At 29.7% G+C, this 24,942-nt stretch overlaps 2 protein-coding genes across 2 annotated transcripts; both read right to left on the reverse strand.

Moving 5' to 3' along the window:
- On the reverse strand, positions 1 to 17,179 carry LOC132929589 (uncharacterized). The gene is made up of 3 exons (XM_060995047.1): positions 16,898 to 17,179; positions 2,184 to 2,675; positions 1 to 1,643 (listed from the first exon to the last, which is right to left on the reverse strand). The coding sequence occupies exons 1-3, from the start codon at positions 16,922 to 16,924 to the stop codon at positions 1,500 to 1,502; spliced, it is 663 nt and encodes a 220-aa protein (XP_060851030.1). The 5' UTR covers positions 16,925 to 17,179; the 3' UTR covers positions 1 to 1,499.
- A 1,516-nt stretch (positions 17,180 to 18,695) lies between these two features.
- LOC132930259 (uncharacterized) lies at positions 18,696 to 24,942 on the reverse strand. The gene is made up of 2 exons (XM_060996027.1): positions 24,843 to 24,942; positions 18,696 to 20,992 (listed from the first exon to the last, which is right to left on the reverse strand). The coding sequence occupies exon 2, from the start codon at positions 20,989 to 20,991 to the stop codon at positions 19,165 to 19,167; it is 1,827 nt and encodes a 608-aa protein (XP_060852010.1). The 5' UTR covers position 20,992; positions 24,843 to 24,942; the 3' UTR covers positions 18,696 to 19,164.

The following is a 24,942-nucleotide window of genomic DNA, read 5'->3' on the forward strand; positions in this document are numbered from 1 at the left end:
TTATAAAGAGTTGGTAATGAAGTGTATATTAATAATAAGTATAAAAAAAATGCACACAATAAAATATATACATGCTAACAAATGAAATATAATAACAATATGATTATGTACAAAAAATAAAAAAAAATTTTAGTATAACAGTTGGATATTATACAAATAAGTAATACATATTATAAAGGTATTGTAAAGGTGTCGTGATTATTTGTACGTATATTATAAGTGTGTTATTTTTATTTTTTTTATTTAGTATCGTAGATCCGTACGTGATTTGGCTTGATGCTATAACAGTCCGATTTTCGCATTAATTACCTAAATATTTGTGTGTTTAAAACGAAAAAAAAATGTTTGGTTATCCAACAACGTCGTCGCAGTTAATAGAACACATTGTATAATATTATTATAATATCATGTGAATATGATTGTATAATATAGGTATATTCAATAACGTGTTGTGCGTATGTTATAATGTTATACATCCATATACGTATCACGGAATCCGTCAAAGTGAAAAAAATCCAGTTGCATAATAATTTTACGAAAATTTAGAATTCTGAATAGGTAGATACTCTGAGAGCGAGAGAAAGTGAAAACATCTTGATGGTCACGCACTCACGCGAACATATATTCACACGTGATAATATGGAAGTTATGATACTATGACAATACATCTTTTTATAATAATGGAATAATTATTACCCGGACAAAGTAAACAATAACGATTATGTAGGCACGTTAGTATATCATATATTTATGTATTATGTGTGTATATTGTGTATGTACATAAACAACGACGTATCTTGTAGGGACGGGACCGTAAGGATGAGATGTAAAGATGACATGTACAATAACTTTAAAAATTCGTTTTTTTTTAAATGTGACGGAAATGGCAAGTGCGTTTTTTCGTGCAAACGTATGACTTATGATGGTGCGGTGGTGGACTAATGATAATATTAATGATAAATCGTATTTTATGTTTATCATAAATGATTTTTTATGTATTCAACTTTGGTCGTTTGTATTGGCTAAAATGTACCTATTATTATAATATTATTGTGTAAATTTCGAGACAGCATCTTCCGCAGATCATCCGGGTTTTTTTAACAACAATAATAGGTCGTTAAATATATTATATTACCTATTATTGAAACTGACGTTTCTCGTATTCTAAGATTTTTTTTCTTATGGCAACACTAAATTTAATAATATATATATATATATATACGCATTATCGTCGTCCTACGTTCGGATATAATTAATATAATAATAATAATAATAATAATAATAACAATATAATGTACAACTGCGCAGTGTGCCAGTGTGTCGGCGTGCATAACCTATAGATATATACTCTTATTTTATTTGATATTGCTTGTTTAACTAATATAACCTAATCGTTTCCATTTTTTGACCATATAGTAGCTATGTATACAATAGACGACTTAGGTATCACATCAAAGTGTCGTGTCTTGGTCTTGATTCGGTGGCAGTTTATTTTTCCATCAGTACAGTGATCCTGGACCGCTGGGCGCGCCGTATCCTGTGGATGGAGATGGGGAGCCGTACGTGTCCGATGGGATCGACGGAGACGGACTCGCAGGGGCTCCGTACTCGGATGCCACCGAGTTGGGGTAGCCTTCTTGTTTCTGAAATAGTAAAAGAAAACGTAAATATCGTCATCGCCGAGTTTTTAAAACAATTATTTTAATAATATTTATCAAAATTGATTACACGGTACCGTTGGTTTGGTTGAATTTTGTACTTGTTTTTACGAAAAGTGAGTGCACAAAATTCCCGTTCTACGTTAATACGGAGGGGGTGGGTCGTATTTATAATTTTTTCACCTATACGATTTCTTACATAATTTTTCGATTAATAATAATGATGACAATAGATATTATGTAATTGATAATGCCGTTAACCACTATACTAAATAATTATCAATAATACATATAACCCTCTCATTTCTGGTTGTGCGATATACATATATATGTATATATATATATACATAATATACTGTTCGTGAATAGATCATATAGTATTTTAAATAATTTTTTTAAGGCAGCCCTCCCAGATCATTGATTTGTGAGTGTGTGTGTGGGGGGGGGGGGGCAACCGTGTACCGTCGATGTCAATCGGTGTAATAATTCATTGATGTAATAACAACGACGACAATCGATAATCACCTGGGTCTTGTATCTGATGAAGTACACTTCCGGTTTAGACGGCTGCGTGGGCGCGGGCGTCGGGATGTGGATCTCGGGTGCTTCGTCCGGTTTCTTCACCAGCACGTAGATGAGCGTTTTCTGCTCGGCCGGTGGCGCGATCGCCGGTATATCCGGAACGGTGGGTGGCGGCGGCGTGGGCGCCTTAATGAACACGATCTTGTAGTGTTTTTGCGGTGGTGGCGGCGGTTGCACAGGCTTCTTCGGAGCGTAGTACGTGGGCTCTGGGGGCGGAACGTGCACGTACACGTGCTTGTGTATGACGGGCGCCTGTTGCGGTGGCCCGTATTGCGGTGGTGGGCCGCCACTCGGGTACGGTCCGCTGCTACTGCCACCACTGATCGGCGCCGCGTAGCTGTCCAGCGTGAGCCCGGGGAATCCGCCACCGCCTCCGCCGAAACCGGTGAGCGGCGCTTCGGGTCGGCCCAGGCCTCGGCCAACTGCTAGCAACACCTGTGGAAAACACACGACAAAAATGTTAACCGTTCTAGTTTGCTATATAGGTAGGTATATCGGGTAAACGATGATGAGTAGTAGTTAAAATTGGTTTTTGTGGGATTATAAATTTTGTTTTGGCGCGTTTCAATCGGAGAAGTCGCTTATTCATACCGTACACTCCTTGGGTTAAACGTTATTTCAATCGAATCATTATTATAATTAAATAAATTTTTTTGTTTCTGCCCATTTTAAGAAGGTTTTTTTTTTGTTGCCAGAACTATAAAATAACTGTTAATTTTTAAACTTCTTTTATTCTGATATCAACTGTACACTGTTAATACTTAATAGGTACAATATCATAATGTTCAATAAATGAATGTCCAATAAATGTATTTAACTGTCATTAAACAAATTCACACATGCCCACAACCATATATGTACATATAACTATATATTATAGTGTACTATTTAAAATCCAATTTATTGGATTTAATTGATAAACTATTTAACTTAACTTTAACTTTTTAAATATTTAATATAACTTATATAATTACAAAATTACACATATGGAATGAAGACAGTAGTCATTTTGGAAATTCGGAGAGGGGGTGGTATCACGGTGAGTGTCTCTTCTAACATCACATTTTAATCCATGTCTATGTCCATTATCGTTGAATTTGAAAACGATTTTTAGATTGCTCACATTAATTTATTGAACAATATTGCAAGGCGATTAGTATAATTCTATAGTAATATTGTACCATATGCTGTTAGTAATACAGGCGCAAACGCAGGGGGGTTTAGGTGTTTTATACCCCCTCCGAAATAGGAACAAAAAATAGATTACCCGGCCTACAAATTAATAGTATGATATTTATGTACATTTATTCAACCCCCCCCCCACACGAACATTTTTTCCTGCGTTCGCGCCTGTAGTAATAACTTTCAAATAACTGTTTAGAAAATAGAAAAGTTACCTCTTCAAAATACCATTAAGACTCGAATTCTTATTTATATAGGCTATAGCGAAGGTCTTGTATGAAACTTTTTGAAAGATAAAAAAAAAAAATAGAAACCATCTTTTCAAGACTATAAAGATCGTTTTATATTATATATTTAACGCTTGACTCTTCGCGTTTAAGCTAACGGCTGTAGTCGATTGACTATGCAAATGAAATGTTTCCATCGATCAAAAATAAATTACGTATTAACAGTTTTTATTCACGACGGTCGTATACCCGTGTGTATACTCGCATTATACTATACGTATTACACGTAAGCGGTTTTCGTCGACCGGAAAATGGAAACGATTATTATATCGCTATTATTACATAATCATATTCACATTATTAATACGACGTGTTTTGATCCGTTCGGCCGGTGTACAATAAACTGCGTGGAGAACATAATTTTATTTTTATATAATAATATTCTCAAAACGAATCGAAAGTGCTCGTCGAAAACATGATAATACAATAAATTATGTATTATATGATTGTGCTTTACGCGTACAAATCATTTGCCGGCAGCCAATATCACGAAGAAGCAGTCGGTTTGTGTTTAATAATATAATAAAACATGATAATATATTGTTATTGCGTTCGAAATTCGGGCCCGAAAATGCGTTTAAGACGGCACACACAAAGGTCGGAAATACGACGAATAAAACATGTCGACCGATTTCCGACGAAACGCGTTTGAGTTCTTATACGCTATCTCTCCGGGAGCAATACGATTTATTATATACGATTTTATACGAGCGACTACTCATACGTCGGACAACACACTGCGCGATCCGCAACGAATGATAAATTCGATGTCCACCGCGTATAATATAATAATATTATAAGTATAACAATAAAATGATCATTTGTACAATCGTAACTACGGGTTTTATGTCTCGGTGATATTATATTCTCGCGTGTATCGATCAACGACGATTGCGATTGTAAAATTGTTATTATTATATCCTTTTACGAACGGGGTGGCCGAACGAAAACATTATCTGCAGAATCCGCCGCCGGGGATCGCTGGATTAACGTTTGAAACCACACTTTTCCGCTAATGTTTGGTCGGCATATAATTTGGCATTCATTAGATCGGGGTCTATATTTTCAGATCACACATATTTTGGTACGACACGCTTTGCCCTTTTTACTCAACTATAAAAATATCGTAATACGTGTACATTTTTTTAGTCTTTATGCATAGTACGTAGTCTTGTTTAAATTTATAAAAAAAAATCTAATTATAATTTACAATTACATATTACACGTCATAATATTTAATTTTAAATACAGGCGCAACCAGGTGACGTTTTACGGATAGCTGTTTAAAGACACTTCGACAACTGTTTTCAAATAAAACGAAAAAGACAAATCGAAGAACGATTATACAAATGTGAGTGTTTTGGTTTACCTATATAATATAATATATATATACATATACATAATATATATTATATAGTATATACGTATATTATAATGATGCTATGTCATTTATTGTATTTACCGTAAATTAATGCGATAAATATATTTCGAGAGTACCGTTGGTATATTTTTAAGACCTTTGTGATTACTAGTAGATGTTATCACTGAACTCAAGTCCATACAAATTTAAAACGATTTTTGTGTTTCCTAATATATATATAAGTATATCCAATACTGTATGTGATTCATGCTATATCTACACAGTACACAGTATTATATTTTGATACCGTCTACCACAGCCAACGTTTAACTTTACACTTTTTTTACATCAGCAATAGACTAGTCTACACTTAAATTTGGTTTGAAAATAGAGTCAACCCATTGGTCCATTGGGCGCCCTTTTAGATCTGGTGCCCTCGGACAGGTGCTCCAGGTTGCCCCGTGTGTAGATCCGCCACTGATTATATTTGTGTTGGTGAAATACTTATCAGTTATCACAATGTATATACGTCGCATATGGTTAAGTTTGGTAAGACTTTATTTTATGCGCGCGTGTGTATAGGTTGTAAGGTTGTTATACACAGTTAACGTTTATTTTATATATCTGTGTTGTTATATGACAGTTGGTTAATCGATTTAAATATACGACAAAATTGTGAAAACTATTGATTTGATATCATCCCTCTCACACTTTGATTCCTTTCCAATTTGTCTCCGTAACTCCATTACCCGTGCCATATTCAAATCCGTGACGTGATTGCTATATTATTTACTAGCGGAGTTCGTTAATTTTGCATTTCGTTTCTTTTTAACTACTGAGCGGAACGCGGTACATATAATACAACATGGTATTATACGTATACCTATAGAATATATTTATACAGATATACGATATTGGACCGTTATAGTATAGACGCTTATATATTTTGTTTTCTCATCTTAGCTTATCAGGAAAAAAACGTCAAAAGAAAAAAGTACTGAACTAACCGAATGGAGTCATTAGAATTATTTATATTATTATAAATAATAAATCCAAATATACGTAAACTCTCTTCTCGTTTGGTCGTTCACTCTACTCCCGTTCACATCTGAAAATTAGGTCCACAGCTATATAGTTTTGCATTAGCGCTATAAAAGTGATTTTCATTACTAAATAGTAAATATATAGTATATATTATAATATATTATTATGTATAGACAGCTAGCTAATAGTTTTTCCACGTTAGCAATATAACATATATCTATGTGAGATATCCTCCGGAAAATCGCGATGGACCATCATCTACTTATATAATATCATATATATCGATAAGGCATCGAGGCGACGGTTACGTCGAATTTATCGTTTGCTCGGGTTCGTCGAATTTATTGCACAGATATTGTGCTGCTGCTGTTATATACATAATAAATAATAATGTATTCCGATGTACCGTCCGACGTTAAGGTACTATAATGAATATTATATAAAATACACATTACTGCAAGTTGTAATGATAAATATTCTCAAAGAAAAATTTACAAAACAATATAAAAAACGATTGAATCATACAGCATGTGACGTCTACGACAAGAGCATTATCGCGATCTTCTGCGCAACTGCAATCGTACAGATAATTTTGACTGGACCATATTATTATTATGATTGTTTATTGTAATATTATACGTTATGACAAAAAACTACGCGTGTCATTATCAGAAGTCAGAATTTACAAACAATTCAAAATTGTATAAGACAACTTGTTGGTCGCCCACTGCAGAGAATATAAAATTAATAATATCTTAAACGAAAATCGCACTTAATTATTTAGACTTCTCATCTAACACAATAATTTATATATAGCTGATGAAACTCGAGATGAACTGTGAAGGTCTTATCTCTCTTTTAATATCTAATGCTGAACTATATTATGTACAGCAAAGGTATTGATATTTCCGACGTTTTTTACTCTATGATTTCCTTTTAGCATATTGTTTTAATTTTACTACCTATTAAAAAATATTTTGTGACATACGCCGTAATTGTGTGATATTTAAAATTATGCCAGCTACTTTTATTTTACCTTAAATTTTTTTTATTAAGTTAAATCTCATGCCCATCTTTGAAAATTTTAAACGCCTTCTAGGCGTTAAATTTCAACATAGTTTACTTAATCAGTACATATCAGCCATATACTTTAGAGATTTTTTTTGGTTATTTTAATTGTATATTATGCATATGCATACTTTTAACATTTGTAATGCAATAGCTTCCGAGCCCTAACATTAATAACGGAATGTAGGAAACACGTGAAATAACGTGACAATCTGTACACGTCATATTGCAATTACCAATGTAATAGTAACATATTGATTTAGTAAATCGGTTACCTATATAATAACACATCCATCATAAATATTTGATAAATTTAATGGAATTCGTCAAATATTTTATCTATTGCTTTTTCTGAGGATAGTATTGCCTATTCGTTATATGATATACGAACCTATAAGATATACCTATACAGATATCATTATTCATTACCTACCTATCATTCAACAACAAAAGCGACGACGTGATTACATTTGATAGATCTTTTCGTCAAGATTGAAACAATATATTATATACACACTGAAATATCGTTTTTATTCATGTATAATATGGTGACATTTATTTGTGTCGACAGTTTATGATGATGCGAATGAGACGAAACATCTGGAAGCGGTTGTCGAAAACGTTTCGCGCGTTATCAGCAAAATATATATTAATCGTTTTCATCGCACGGCATACAACGTATTTCAACTGCAAGCTGCAGCTTCAGAGTTATTTCATAATATCATCGTAACGCGTATTGGACTAGCCTTTTGAATAAATAAAAATAATAGTATACGTCCATAGATGCGTATCGATCCTCGACGTTTGCGTTAGTTTCAATCGGAGATATTGCATACATATATTGCGGTGTGCCCAAGCCGAAGCCGACAGATCGTCCGTGAACTTAATACGTATAATATGTTAGTGGAAAATATGATAGTAGTAGGTACAACAACAATACGCAGTCTCAAACCATCAATATACATCATATATTATTATGTACATCACTTATCAATGAAAAATGTTTTCAACTCGGCCCATCGATTTTACCGAGTATATTTGTTTTTAAAGAATTGTGTTTTGGTTTTTCAAGAGTAGCTTTATTGCAAGATAATCGATATAATTTGATAGCTGACATCGGATTGATCCTTTATCCGACCGCTATATCGGTCTGCAGTTGCAAATAGAATGCTATACGTTATTATAATATTATTATTATTACTTATCGTTATACTTGCATTCCGACGAATAGAAATGGATTTCATTACTATTATAATAATTATTATTGTCCTACATCGGTATTGCTATTGTACTATTCGACCGCAATAACCAGCGTAACCAGGATCGATTACATTATCGCGGTTGATAATCATAATGTTATAGGTACAGTCAAATCGTCATTATAGCACCGGTGCAGCTTGTTTGATTATTAGATAACCATTACAGACGCGCTATCGGAAGTAGAAAAAGAATGACGGCATAATATTACTATCGATCGTTACACTGCAGCGCGAGGGAATCTGGTACAATATAGGATAGCCGACGGCGCCGAATTACGTTCATATATATAATTTCGTGGGGGCGTCTGCAGACGTCATCGGACCCCAGCAATTTAGGACGTTTTTCTCCCCGATTTCCTGCTCCTCATTTCCCAGGACCCATGACTTTTCCCGTCCGTATCATCATATTAAGCAGTTCGAATAAACCGCAGACAATCCTTGTTCGCGCAGCATCCGGTGTATTTACAAAAGGGGCGGAACGCACGCACTCGGGCGCCAGGGTCAGTCGCCCAGTCACCCGTATTATTCGAAGAAATAATAAAGAAAACGGACATAATCGGATTTTTATTACGAAAACCCTTGACGCCATAGTAATATGAGGTGATATCATTTAAAGGGAAGAACAAATAATGTTAAATATTTTGTTTTGACGTGAAAGTGATGTATTTTGGGGCGATAAACCTGACACCCCCCTAATTCGCAACGATGCCTAAAACAGACGTTACAATTTATACGCATTTCCGGGAAGTTTATGATGGAAGAAGTGAGAAACTAGAGAATTACGATTAAATTATCAAACAAATAACATACAGCAATTTTGGAATTCCCCGCGCTTATGACGACGAAGTTTTCATACGATATGGCCGCGGGATTAACATACGGAGATCAAACAAAGATAATATTATAATATTATTAGCTTAGTACATTTGCAGGTCACACTCTGCTAGGAACAGTTGTTGTCGTATTGTTACAGGTAACAATAAACTGCGAAACTTCGGTATTTCTCTGAATATAAATTTACAAAATAAGCAAATTATTAAGGTGTATTTTTGGCTTACTATTTCTCAGACCCAAGAAAGTTGAAAATGCATTTGTGTTTGATCTCACGTCTTATGATCCTCTAAATAATCTCGAAATTCTAACTTATTTAACGGATAACTATGTTATGAACTATGCCGTATTTCCATCCTCTGCATATGAGTAGGATCTTTTAGTTATATAATTCGTAATACTATAATAGTTGTGAAATGTTTTACTCTAAATATTATTCAATATTGAAAGTGAGCTATCCTAATGTACTTAAATATATTAAGATTATTAAACATTTGTAATGTGATATATTATTTAAATGAGAATAAACAGGAACAATATAAAAGGTGATATAGAAAAAATAAATTATTCATAAGTAAAAAATTAAATGCATATGAAATTGAACACGTGTCTTGATTTGAATTTATAGATCAGTTTTACGATAGACAAAATTATTCTAATTTCTGATCTGATCAAAATATTATTTGCCATGCATTTTTAATTATTACAGTAATTTTTATTTTTTCATTTTGAAAAACATAGGGAATTAATGTTTGGGTGTATATTATAGTAATTACGTGTTTTAATTGACATTTATTGGCGTATTGAATTGCACTAGATCGCAGTTTCACCAAAAATTAAAAAAAAAAATCGTTATAGAAATTTATTATTAATGATTTCTCCTGTTTTATTAGTTAATGTCTAAACACAGCTATAACATGATACATATTTGCTTAAAACTTATATTCGTAAGTTAAAAAAATGTTACAAAAACATATTTGATTAATTTTCTTATTCTTTCAATAATTGTTAATTTTTATTTTTCGATTTAGCCAATATAGACTACTAGTAAAAGTATAACTATCGTCATAGTTGTACATGGATATTTTGTTAAAATTAATTTAAATGTATATTTTTCAACGTGAACTGTTTGAATGTGTCCCCTGGGCGTATTATAAATCGGTGAGTATAAATCTATAAAAAGATTCAATTAGACGCAGATCGATGTTTCATAATACCATCGATCATAAATACCTAAATAATTTTATTCGACGAGACTTCATGATTTTTGTTATATTCTATAACGGCTGATCGAATATATTAATAGTGTTATGAGATTATTTTTCTTATCTGCATATTTTATAGGTAGTATAGGTTAACCTAACTACCGAACAAACTACTTTACTACTTTGAAATTATTTGAATTGCATAATAGTCACGAGAATATTTATTTCATACTTATAGTATTATTATATTACGTTATAATAATTACTGGAGATTTTGAAGATTTGGGGTGGGTTTCAAAAACATCAGTTATCAAAAATGCAGTATTATCATAATTTTTTTCTTTTAATGTTGATCATTACGCGTCGATGAAATTTCGAGTAATACATAGGTAGGTGGTACGTCTATTGGGTTTTAAATGCACGCACACGTACCGACATAACGTATTTAGCATAACGCGAGTATCTAACTATATTTGTGAGCAGGATATAATAATACGTATTTTGGAAAGTATTATTATTTAATTAGCTTATTATGTGTGGCTCCGCTGGAATTTACAATGCTACTAATACTTGTACATTTGAATTTGTATGCAGTGTGTTTGTGCAACTGTACGCATAATAGACGCGCGTATATAATGTATTATATTATATTATTAGACGTATATATTATATAGCTAGTGCGGCTCTACATCCGTTTTCGGAACTTTCGGTTTTTCGTCGGAGAGTATGCCGCCGTCGACACAGAGAACCATTATATTATATTAATATACATTGAGGTAATGTATATCGTTTTCCGATATCGGAAATCACAAAAAAATACCCGATATGTAAACGGAAATCGGATCGATTACGTAAAAAAATAAATAAGAATAAACAGAAAAAAAAACCTCAAACTGTGAGATAAAAATTGCGGCCCATTAAACGTGTTTTTGTTTTCCATTTTCCACAGTATACACACCACGGTGTGCACCTGTAGTAGTAGTAGTAGTAGTAGTAGTAGTAGTAATAGTATCACTAGTAGTATTAGTATTAGTGGTAGTATAAAGAAGGTAGTCGATTGTACGCGAGAATAACCGTTCCGTGACCAATCCATTGGTTTCGTGATCACAAACAATCCGGGTTTTCTGGCGTGTGTAATTGACCCGCCACTTTGGTCTGCACACAAATTAGGAGATAGGAGAATGGACACACGGCGGCAGTGGTAAAAAAAAAAAATCCAAAAATAAATAATACACGATCTACGGTGACGCAGGATACCTGGCTCGACGAACTCTCTGTGTACACACACACACACACACACACACACACACACACACACACACACACATATATATATATATATATTTTCTCCCGATTTACTTCACCTGTTCGTGTGTACCATTAGTCTTCTGCACCGAGTACATCGTACAACCCAATATTAGCTTAATCGTCTCGCGTCCGTTATACAACAAATAATAATATCGTTGTAATAATATTATTTGCGATCGATGGAAAAACGGTGTTGGTCGTCCGAGGCTACGTGAGTTTCACACCGGTTTAATGATATTGTCATTACTTATACATGTTATTGAGTATTCAATATCGAGACGAATATCAGGTCAGCTCAAGTATAGGTATAGCATAACTGTTGAGCGTGCGGTGATCTATTCTTTCGTCTCGAAACGCAACAGATTTGTGTACTTTTTCGATATATTTTTGCAATCACAAATGGATAGCTATATATATACCTGGTTTAGTTTTAATTTCGAAAATGATCTTCAAATAAATCTCTCCAGAACTAATATGATAATATAATATAATATTATTACCGTCGCGTCGTCCGATCTTCGAGTAAAATTTTCGACGACTTCGAATATAATACTGTGCACTTTCATTATAACTATCATACAATTGTATAATATGTATACTATAGGAGTTTATAAGCGCTTTCGGTTGTCACGTGTCGTCCGCTTGCTTAGCACCTGTTGTAGCCACATCACATAATAACATCGATAATTTCGCTCTGACGGCCTATTTATTTCTCGGCTCGACCGTAACGAATATTGTCTACAGATACAATTATAATAGAGACCATTGAATCAAACGTTTTCGTCATTGCACCTATACGGCAGAATAATAATTGATACATTATATTATTCATAGACGTTGCGTGTATAATATTATGGGCATAATACACGGACTGCGAACAATAATAATAATTATTACATTATCGTCTCCGAAAGTAACAAAACGTTTGTACGCGACATTAATTTTTTTTTTTATATATACGTTAACACCGACGAGACGTCTTCGATTTACAGTGGCATTACTGATTAATCATATTATTATTCGTGCAAACGGTCGACAACTGAAAATATTATATAGAACGTTTGTATTCAGACGAAAGATTTGCCTTTCTAAATAATATCTCAATATCAACGCGAGAACGAAAGAAAAATTAGAATCGACATTGGATCCTTTAAATGTCTTTTAATACGTAGTGCGAACCGGTAAGTCGCCGTAGTCTGAGGTCGATGCTGTACTAAACAAATCACGAGTGGAGAACTTGAGGCAAGTATAAATAGTAAATACGTTATATTAAATTCTGCGGACAAAAACACAGGTACGCGCACTTGAAAGTCTTGCCTTGTAAATTATAAAACGTGCGTTTTATTTGCAAATATAAAATGTTCTATTCTATAATCTTTAGTGGCCCTCATCGTAGAGAATTTAATTGGCCTTTTAAAAGAAATGTTTCCTCGTCATTATAATCTAATTTAAAACCTTTCAAAAGTCTGGTGAACGAAAACACATTCAGACCGACTCCTTAATACCACTACTACGTATAGTTCGAACAGTTTTCACTGCCTCACTGGTAATGTCATTTTCGCGGAGCAGCTGGTAAACATCAGAGCCATCGCTTGCTTAGTCTATGCCAAATATTGCATTTCAGCCATTTTTGTTTTCATTTGAAAATTCGGAGCATTTATTGTTTGACGTCATGTAAGTACCTAAATGGTCGTGGTGCAGTAAATTAACTTTGCTACAAATAACAAATATGCACGAACACAGTAAACAAAAATTGTGTTGATTCGAACACTTTTCATTATACGCATTGGTATATTTATTGTTTTCAGCTATTATGTGAAAACAAAAAATGATGATAAATTTTGACTTTTCAATTTTCCTTATAAAAACAAGGCTCTCTTGGCGAAATATAGTTGTTTATGGATTATCTTTCACTTGGGCATTCAGACGACGTTGCATTAATATTTGCGAATCATCGGCATACACAAATATAGTCACATAAATATTTATGTTGAAATATTTCAAAACATTATAGCTATAGGAATAATTTGCGTCAGACGGTGATTATTACAGAACAGTGCTGTATTGAGTTTTTTTTTATGTATATCTCGACATTTCGGCTGCAATAAGCACATTGTAAATAATGATTCGTTTCATGGTTTTTGATTTTAAGTAAATGCTCAACTGAAACGAAGACGTTTTGATTTAACCACAGTTGTTACAAAAAAACATTTTACATCGAATTATTATAATTTTTATTTCTAAAAAAATTATAATAGGTATACATAATTTGCAGAGATAAATTGTATTTTTTAAATGCTACATAATATTATATTTAAAAATATTGATTTTTTGATTACATTATAAAACTTTGTACTTTTCTAGTATACTCATGCGTTTCGTGATTTAATAATTATTGTAGATGGCTGTAAATAACGTTATATTAAAAATAAATTTGAATAATTTGTTAAATTACATAGATTATTAAATTATTACATATTTTGTTTTTTTCAGGCTCTCAGAGTTGTATTTTATTTGATTGTTACAGAATGCATTGCATAATTTAAATTGATAATTTTTCGTTTAGTTATATGAAGCCAGAGGGGGCACGGCGTGTCGTATAGGCAAATCTGGTACTCTGGTGATTTTTTCTACCATTTTTATTATAATTTTTTTTTTCATTGTACAATGTAGGTTTGCAGCAACACGGTTATTTGAGATCATGCACAGAAATGGGCTTAAAATAAAAATATTTGGAGATAACATTGTATTATTTCTAGGTATAAATTGTCATTTTGGTAAATTTGTGTAGTTTAATTGTAGTAGAGTTTCATTATAATGTTGTCTGCTGTAATTATGATGGTTATTAAAATATTCAATACATGTTTCCATCGATTCATTCAACTGGTTTTGATGAGTGTATTGTATATATTATTATGTAATTTCAAAGAAAGATTAATACAAAATAAAAATTGTATATAACATAATATCAATAATTAAAGCCACATCCGTTTTTAAAAAAAAATTATGAGTTAAGTGAGAAATGTAATATAATAACATAAGTTTTACAGCGATGTTTTTTTTTATTTTATCGACGGTTGGGAGTCTTGTAAAATATACAAAAACAACTAAGTTGCGTGTGTCACAAAATCAATATATCATATTATTATGTAATTCAAATATGTCATTTCTCAATAATTTTTTATAGTATTTTCAATTTGACAGTTTCAAGTTTAGTTAACGGAGTTTTTTATAAAAACGGATTACTGTTTAGTTTATACGATATATTTTACATATGGATTTTTATGTAAAAAAACATAAAGGGAACATTTAAATGTTGAAGATTAAATTTAAAGTTTTATATTTCTTGGATACAAGTATACAACATAAACTTTTTTTAGAGGTATAAGTTTTATAAAAACTATAGACTTTTAACTGTACAAGAGAATCTTACCTATTTATATTAGAAAGTTGAATCGGTATTTATATAGTTTATATATTTTTTTTTTATTATTATTGAATTAAATAAATATTGAATATACACTTAAGGTGAATAAATAATAATTTATTTAGCTCATCAGTACTTTAGTACTTTTGGTTTTTTAATGTACTTTGTATCATTTTTATTTTGTTTTGGAAAAATCATTTTATTAAATATGAAAATTATATCCGTCCCCTTACCATTGCATGGTAATATTTTGTATAAAATTATTGTACTTTCAAAAATCTGTTTTAAGCTTTAAACATAAAAATTGATTTAAAATGTTTTGATATGCTAAGTACTATAAACTCTACGCATATATAATGTAATTTTGTATTATTTCAAATATTCAACCATTCATTAGTGTACTTCGAGACAATTTATTCGACATTTTTTTATTCGTTTGATTTTTCAATAATTTTAAATTCAAATTATTATAATTATATTTATTTAACCGTTAATGCTCCTTTACTTCTTACATAACAGTTTTAATTCGAGAAATATATACTTGAAAATGTACTTCATAAACTAATTGTATTTATAAAATTATATAATTAACGGTGACGATCGAATAAAATTGTTTAAATATTAAATTGAAATCATCCAATTAAAAAGCTAAAGAACTTTTTTCCTAAAATTCAGAGAGTTGAAAACTTAATTGATATTTAAATATGATAATGATATAATAATTGTACTGTAAGTTATTGATGTATCTAGGCTTTAACTAAAAACGTTGTTAATGTAGTAATTCGATTAAAAACAATAATATTATAATATTTCTAGTACATGACGTAGAATGTGCATTTTAAATAATTTACAGATATGTCAACTGACTCTGACACTGCCGCCATATCCATTTGATGAAAAAAAGTTAAATAAATGTTCAGACCATAACGTATATACAGAAAATAAAATAAACGTTATTCAATATACTGAAACCGGAGCTAGAATCCCGATAAAAGTGACCATTATTTGAACAGACTCTTCTGAATTAATATACATCATAATGATAATTATTACTGTTGTGTTGTATTTCACGAAAATGTCTGAATGTAAGCAATAAACCTAATAATGATGCACACACATTATAAACGCCGACCGTTACCGGATAACGCGTGTTTCGATTTGGGCGCTTCGTTTTTACTGTTCAAATAATAGTTTTCCGTACACAGACGTAATCTAATACTCTCGTCTTGCAGTTTCGCGTATATTGTTATGCTATTCCTTTTTAATATTATTTGAGGCTTTCGGAAAGTTGAAAGTCTAAAGTGCTCGTTAACGACAGAGCAAATAACATATGGACGATCTGCAACACGTCACGGGATGAATGGAAATTTGATATAGTTTGAACAAATTATGGTGTCGCACGACTTTTACGATATCATTTGGAGCGACAAACTACGAACCAACACTCTGCCGCGCGCGTTTGTAACCGATACCCAACTCAAACTACGTTGTAATCGTTACGACGAGATAATAACATTATAATATAATTTCGCGAGAAATTAAATTTCGAATTATGTTCGAAATAATAACAGTCATAATATTTTTTTTATGTGAAAAATAAAGAGAGAGAAGGTAAATATTCACTTTAACATTTTAAGTGTATATAGGGTTACCACGGACTTTTTCGTAATTTTTCTTTTTACTAACCATTACTGCGGAGCACCACGTAGCCATCTTGCGAATCCTTTGACTGATGTTATCTGTGCGTACACTTCGCGTCTAAACAAGTTTTTTACAAAAAAAAAAAAAGGATAATAATATAAAAATGATTAGTATTTCGGGTTGAGCTTTTTTACAGCGACAACTTTTCGAAACGATATATCGAACGACTGGTATTAATTATAAAAGTTACGATTCGCGTTTTTAATTCAGAAAAAATATGTAACACGACACATCGCTCGGTAGGCGATTGAATATCACTTGGTCCACGATCCGCTTTCACAGCACTTTTTATATAATTGCTCCTTCCATTATTTCCACCACCCCGCGTTTTCTCGTACCAACAGTGGTGGTTACTTTTTTTCGCCGACGATTATGACCTGAAAAGATGAACCTGGCCGATACGTGCCGTCTATATAGTTGTTTTTTTTATATTGTTTTCTTCACTGCAATAAACATGCATACGTTATAATATTATTATGTATACGGTTACGGTCGTCTGAACCACTCCTCACCCGTGTATTTAGGTGCCAAAACGATATAACGGGCAAACGGTCAATTTTCACTCTCGTTTTCATCCTGTTGCCAATTATTTACTCATAATCGTTTTCGATTTAACATAAAACCTCCATTTCCAATCACGGAACTGTCTATTTATTATTAAACTGCAAATGTGAATTCGCGAGTGCATATTATTATTATTGTTATTATTAATATATATAATATATATACACATACGAGAAAACTGCAAAATACTATAATGTTGACAGTTGGCTATTTTCATTCAATTATGTATAGGTACCGTAAATCAGTTATAATTGTGTGCAACTATTGTACTGTTTAATTTAAATTTTTAAATTATATGATATACCTTAAAATGTATTATGCATTTCTTTTATTATACATTATACAATAAAAATTTTAAAACCATTTCTATAAAACAGTTAAATTCAAACATTTTTAATACTTAATTATTATTGATTCAAATCATATTATTATATTATGTCAAAGATGTAAATAGATATCATATTTTTACATTTTTCGATAATTTTGTAATTAAGTAATTTAATGGTTTAGAATTATTTTTATAGTCGTTTTATTTGCATATAAAATATTAGAATGTAATTATTTTTATTTCATAATTTGATTTAGTATATTACCAATGGATAATAACCTACATGCTAACTAATAATTATCAATTGTCATACAAATAACTATGATTATTTTAGTTAATAACTAATTATTACTGATGATTTTAAAATGTATATAAAAAAAAAAGGAAAAATTATTAAATTGATAATGAATATTTAATATTATAAAATGTAATTTATTTATACAAATATTTTGAATAATTTATATCACGCTTATTTTTACTTTGTTGATATTGATGTTCCATAATTGAGGTATACAACACGCGCATGTATTTTATTGCACATATTACTTAAAAAATAATTTCGAAACATTTTATTTGATTAATTAAAAATATAATAACTTATTCTGAATTGAATTGACAAAAATTACTAAGATATGATAAGAAGTAAAACAATTTTTTTTTCAACGTTCTTTACAAAAATGTTTGTATTTTATTAGAGAATAATAAATAAATATATACTTAGGAATATAATATATTAGTGGTGGAAAATAAGTAAATATTAATATTATAATTTAAATGATATACATTACAGTGGTTATAATCCAATGTCATAGATGAATAGTAACATTCTTTTTTATGTATTTAAACTAACATTTTTGGAAAGGACAACAAGTGTAATTATTTAATATAATATATTATATTGATCAAACAATTTTTTTATTTTTAAAACGCAACAAGAACATATTTGTATAATTTAATAATTAAAGTGGCCTATATACAATCAGCCAGACTGTAACGAATTTTTAGAGGTTTTTCTTGTACGATAACTATTGTTCATAAAAATTGGCTTATTATGCGTTTCTATTGTGTGTTCCAGAGGCATTTCAATCTGGCGCCTATTTAAACTGGAGATTGTGTTTACTATATAATATAATTATACATAAAAAAAACATCATAATTGTAAATCAGTCTGATTTGTTCAAATAACAATATATTTAGCCTACTTTGAACTTGAAAACGTTTAGTTGTAAAATAGTTTGATAAATATAAATGTATATAATTTTTTAAAATAATTATTGTATCAGAATAAATAAGATAATTTACATAATATAGTAAAATTAATGATCAAATCACTTTAATTTTGGCATCCATGAATATTATATTAAACGCCTATGTTGACGTTGTTGGATTTAGGATACGGTATTTCGTTTATAGTGTTTGCAGGTGTTCCAATTTTGGTGACAGGCGTTTCGACGATTTTGGTGGTCGGTATTTTAGTTTCAGTGACTGCGGGAATTTCAATGTTTTTAGTTTGAGTTTCGGTTTCGGCTCGTTCAGATACTGGTTTAACCGAAGAAATTTCTGATGCTGGAATCGGTACTTTCTGATTGTTTTTTTTGGACTCGTTGTAGTGACCTATGTGTCTGCGTTCTTTCAGGGTGTATTTAGAACTGTCTCCTTCTGATTGATCGTAATTGATATTGGTGTTCAAATCTTCACCGATCGGAATATCTCCGCGCAACGGGTATTTGGTGCCTTCGACATTAGAGTTAACTGTTGCTGGTTCTAAGAGCGGTTCCCAATTGTATGTTGTCTGTGTTTGATCTACTTGACCAACTGGTAGTATACTTTCGTCGACGGCAGAGTACACGATGATCGGTTGCATAGTTGATGTAGAGTATGCCCCATCGGAGCTAGGGAATACAATCTCTGGCTGTGATTCCGGGTTGACCGCCTGAGAGACATAATAAGAAGGTATTGGATTTTGATAAATGGGTTTCGAATTGTCGTACGCATATCGAATCCACTGTTGTTCGTCTTGATTAGGTTTGATCTGATTCACCGGCTGGGTTGCATCGATTTTGATGTAGTTAATCACTTTGGTCAATCCGTTGTTAATTTTTTGGCTCTGGTATTCGGGCACGTTATAAGGTAAGCTATCGAGGGTGAATTGATTTGCGTTCATCGTGTTGGCGAATATTGGGCTAGGTGCGTAATAAGGATTTTGACCAAAACAAATTTTATGGGACATAGGTGGTGGACAGTTATTAAGCCATAGTGAATAACGTGAGTCCGAGTTGTAGATTTGTTGTGGTTGCAAAGGTACTTGATACTGAGCGGGAATAGTAATGATTGGTTCTTGAGATTCGATTCCACCGTTTACTTGTACGTCGGGCGTATAACTATCGGGTTTCACAGTACTAGTGTATTGCACTTGAGTGATGGGTTGTGCGGAAGTGCTTGGTTGCACAGTTGTGGTATATTGATGTGTAGTGGTAACGGGTTGTACAGTGGTGATGTATTGCACAGTAGTGACGGGTGTTTTAGTATTGATAGGTTCCAATGTGGTAATTGATTTTACGCTAGAAATTTCTTCATTAGGATTGTTTTCTTCAACCGATTCTACGATTGGTATGACTGGACGATTCTTAAATTTCAATTTCGATTTGATAATGTTGATTTTATTAATAATTTTATCTTTGATTGAATTTTTACCAACAGTTACATCAATTTCTGGTAATCTTTCACTTGTATTCTCGCCTAATAACCATTGTGTGTTTACATCTTTTTCATACACATTTTCTACTTCAGGATTTTGTCCAAGATTTTCTTTGGGAATTATTTCAAGATTTACTTCATCATTTCCATCACAGTTTACTTCGGGATTTATTTCTGGATTTACAGCAATTTCTTCATCGTGGTTTACATTTTGAATTGGTTCAACGTTTCCAACTTCTATTAAAATAGGTTTTTCGTTTACTAAAAACACTTGGCGATTCCACTCTATAACCGCATCATTAAGAGCCCCTTCTTCAACAGGTTCACATTTATACTCGGGTACTTCATCTTCCAAAATCGGCTGTTCAGTAGTTGGATGAAAATGTTTTGATATTAAGGACTTTAAAAATGTTAATGGTTTTATGCTTGGCGCACCCTGTGTTTCATACAAAACGAACGTCAGAAGTATTAATAATCGCATTGAGTTCATCCTGAAAAATAAAATATTAATTTTAAACTCCAATAAAATAAATATAAAATAATTATTACAGTTTTAAATGGTTATATTATAATTTATAATAGATAGTAGATTATTGATAAAAATAAATTAAGTCTTTATATAAGATATTTTTTTTTTAGATTTTCTTAATCTCTATTGATTTTTTTTTTGTATCAAAAACTAGGCGATTTACTTAAGATATAATTTTTATAATTTTTTGAATTTTTTATATAACCACTTGAAATTTCTATACTGTAATTTTTTTATAAATATTAATAAAAGATTTGCTTAGTAAAAAAGCTTTAAACGAAAATTAAAAAATTAATTTGTCGTTAAAAATATTTATATTTTAAATTTTCATTCCTGAAGCTTAAAAATATAATACAAGGTTTTTATAAGTTGATATTATAGTAATTTCAAATTAAAATGTTGATAAGATTAAATATTTAAAGGACAAATCAAAAGTTTTAGTCACTTCAATGTAATTTAAAAATTATTTTTTTTTGTAGTTACATGAAACATATTTTTATTAAGTATATCTTTGTTGACTTAATTAATTATAATTATAATTAAATATTAGTACAATCTACGATATTAGTAATAGAAATATATTAAAGTATAATATGCTACATAGATATTATTTATATAATATTAATTAATAATTATTATTAAATAATAAAATAGTGTTAAGTGAAAGAGTCTTTTGTTAAAATAATTAAACTTCAATTATTGAAAAAAATTGTATTACTATAATTTTTAATAATTTCAGGTAACTTATCAACATTTTTTGATTTATAGCAATTACATAAACCAATTTTGTTTCAATTCTAGGCTCTTTAAAAATTCTGGTTTTTTTATGATTTTTTGTAAGTTTTTTTTTATTACGCATTCTAGCATTTTATTTTTATTGTAATCGACCAAAAATCAAAACACATTTTTCAGAAAAGGTATTGCATTTAAAAATTAGCCTATTATTTCTGGTTGAAAAATATGCACAAAAAAATAATACCGACAACCGTTCAGATAAGGAAAATAAATTTAAAAGGAACAGGAACGTGGTTCTATTTTTACAACGGGGGCGAGTTTCTTTTTAAAATGAATTTTACCAACTTTGCTTCTAAATGACTTAATTGTACACCTTTATTATGTAATAGCTATTAATTTTAATTTAACGGAAACCCTTTTAATTAAAAGTGTCAGTAATAAATAATAATTAAATTTATAAAATAATTATTGTTGTAAAATTAACTATTAATTGGACGTTTATCACATATATAACATAATATTTAAACGCTAATTATATAATAATAAATCAAAATATTCTATTTTAAAAATAATATTACAAAATATTTTATATTTTTAATCAATTGAGAGATACAAGTATACTTATTCATTATACTTGGGTTTTGTTTTTTTAGTTTAAACATTTAGATGTAGGTATTATCACGTTTTTTTGGAAAGAAGAGTTTCAAAAATATTAACGTATTTTTAGCATTTTTCAACATTTTCTACAAACATTTATAAAACCCATGAAAAAAATAATAATTTTTGGGTAAATTGATTAATATTAAGATAAAGTTGTTTATATGATTTAATTTTTAGTTAATTTTCATCCATCATTAACATAATCATTTAAAATCCATAGACTTTAAACTATTTAGTCTATTATTTATAGCGTTATAGGTTAGGTTATTTATCACTACTTCATATTTTTGTTAAAATTGGAGGAATTCGCGTTAATTTTCATATTAATTGTACAAAGATAATAATTACTAACGATTTTTATTTTAGCGTATCTAATTTAACAATAATATACGCACATCACATTCAATAATAATATAAACGTTTTTTAAATGTATTTATAAGTTAATAAATAACAACGATTTTTGTTAAAATATTTCGAAAGAAAGTAAAATTGTAGTTTTAGTTATAAAAATAAAAGGGTGTTTTTAACGGAAAGGTGGATTTAACCATTTATTTATCCTACTAGTTTCTTATTTAAAAAAAAAATCTTGAAATTTTATTTTTCATCATTTTTATAGTCGTTATATTATGTTCCAAAAAAATTACTGAAAAATAAATAAATAATTTTAACTGTAAGTTTAAACTATTTTAATAATGATATTTTATTCTATACTTAATAATATGTAATTTTTAATTTGTAGTCTTAATTACTTGAATTTAACACTTTTAATCAAACTTTCTATAAAATTGTAATGTTTTATTTCTTTGGGTTAAGTTGAATATGCTTTTAATTTAAATTATTTATTTTTATTATCATAACTTACAATTTATTAAGACATCGTATAAACAGTAAATACAATAATAAACAGTAATCCAGAATTAATTTATTTTCAAAATAAATGCAATGATTTTATTATTAATTTAATTTTTTAACAATACATGTTAAAATGTATTCAGTATTGCATTGCTGTTTTTGATTTCTTTTCAATATGTGAATATTAATATTTTAAAACACTAACGGCTAATACATATTATTTTCGTATATTTTAAATAATATTCAATGTACTTAAACTTTATTGATTGTATATTTGAAACTAGATGTATTATACCATTATGTTTGTGTATAACATTAATAAATATAATTTATTAACTTGTATAACTTCAAAGTTTATCCAAATATTTTTTTTTAAATAATACACGTTCACAGTTCCTCATAAACTAAATACATAGGTACATTTAATTCAATAATTAAAATATTTTATTTGCCATTAAAACGTATATTATTGTTATTAGACTATATTTTAGTTAATTTCAAAATGTATTAAAATTTTTTAATTATATATATATATATATATATATTTTGCAACTGTAAAATATGTATTACTACCTAAATTATATTTTAAATTTATTTCAAATTCAAGATATTTAAATTTAAAAATACTTTATTTCAATTACGAATTGAATATTCAAATACATATTATAATATTATATAATTAATCGTTAAATATATAATTAATACATTAATATTTTTAATATCTTTATGTACAATAAAATAACTATATTTGTAAATATTATATTTATTGTGTCTATTTGAATTTATTGGTTCAAAAATAGTTAAATTTTGCATTATTAATTTTAAGAATAGCTATGTTGCATTTAAAAATATATGTTTTAAGCTTGTTTTTTGTTGAATTCTACGGTAAAGAACAAAACATTTAGTTATATAATTTTTTTTTCTTTAATAACTCGTAAACTTCTAAAAAGTTTGTTATATTTTATACCTTTGACAGATTAACATACTTCAATATGTATAATAATTTAAAATAGAATTAAATAATAATTATATAACAAATGTTTTTTTATAATTGTATTGTATTCTTAGATTATTTTAATTTCCATTCCTATTCGTTTTAAAATTATAAATTTTATTTATTTTTTAAAAAGAGGACAAAAATAATAATAGAAAAAAATACATATATTATTTAGTTGCTTTATATATCTTATTAAATTATTTTCCTATTGACTCATAGCACAGATTATATTTAAGTTATCTACATATTTAAAAACGTCTTGAAAATACCGATCGATTTAGTATTAAATACTTATGTACACTATAAATTTTACTTAAATAGTGTATGTAATTTATTAGATTGAGGAAAAATTTTAAACTTGAAATGCTCATGACTAAAAATGTCAATAAAAACTGAATAAATGTTAGTCGCTAATAATATTTTAAACGATATTATTTATGACATTTGAATAAAAGCTTAATCACATAAATGTACGTGTCGATCGATATTACATACTATAGTACTATAATAAATATTAATAACTGTGAATTTACGACACCTACTGAAACAAAACCATAATTTACTTACTTGAAGAATAAAATCAATATGTCTGGACAAGTGGTATTCCAATGCGTTGAGTTCTGGAACTGTTCGAATTTTACACTGCTATTGAGATATTAATTCGCCA

The sequence above is a fragment of the Rhopalosiphum padi genome, chromosome 4 (assembly GCF_020882245.1).
Source record: "Rhopalosiphum padi isolate XX-2018 chromosome 4, ASM2088224v1, whole genome shotgun sequence".
Lineage (NCBI taxonomy): Eukaryota > Metazoa > Arthropoda > Insecta > Hemiptera > Aphididae > Rhopalosiphum > Rhopalosiphum padi.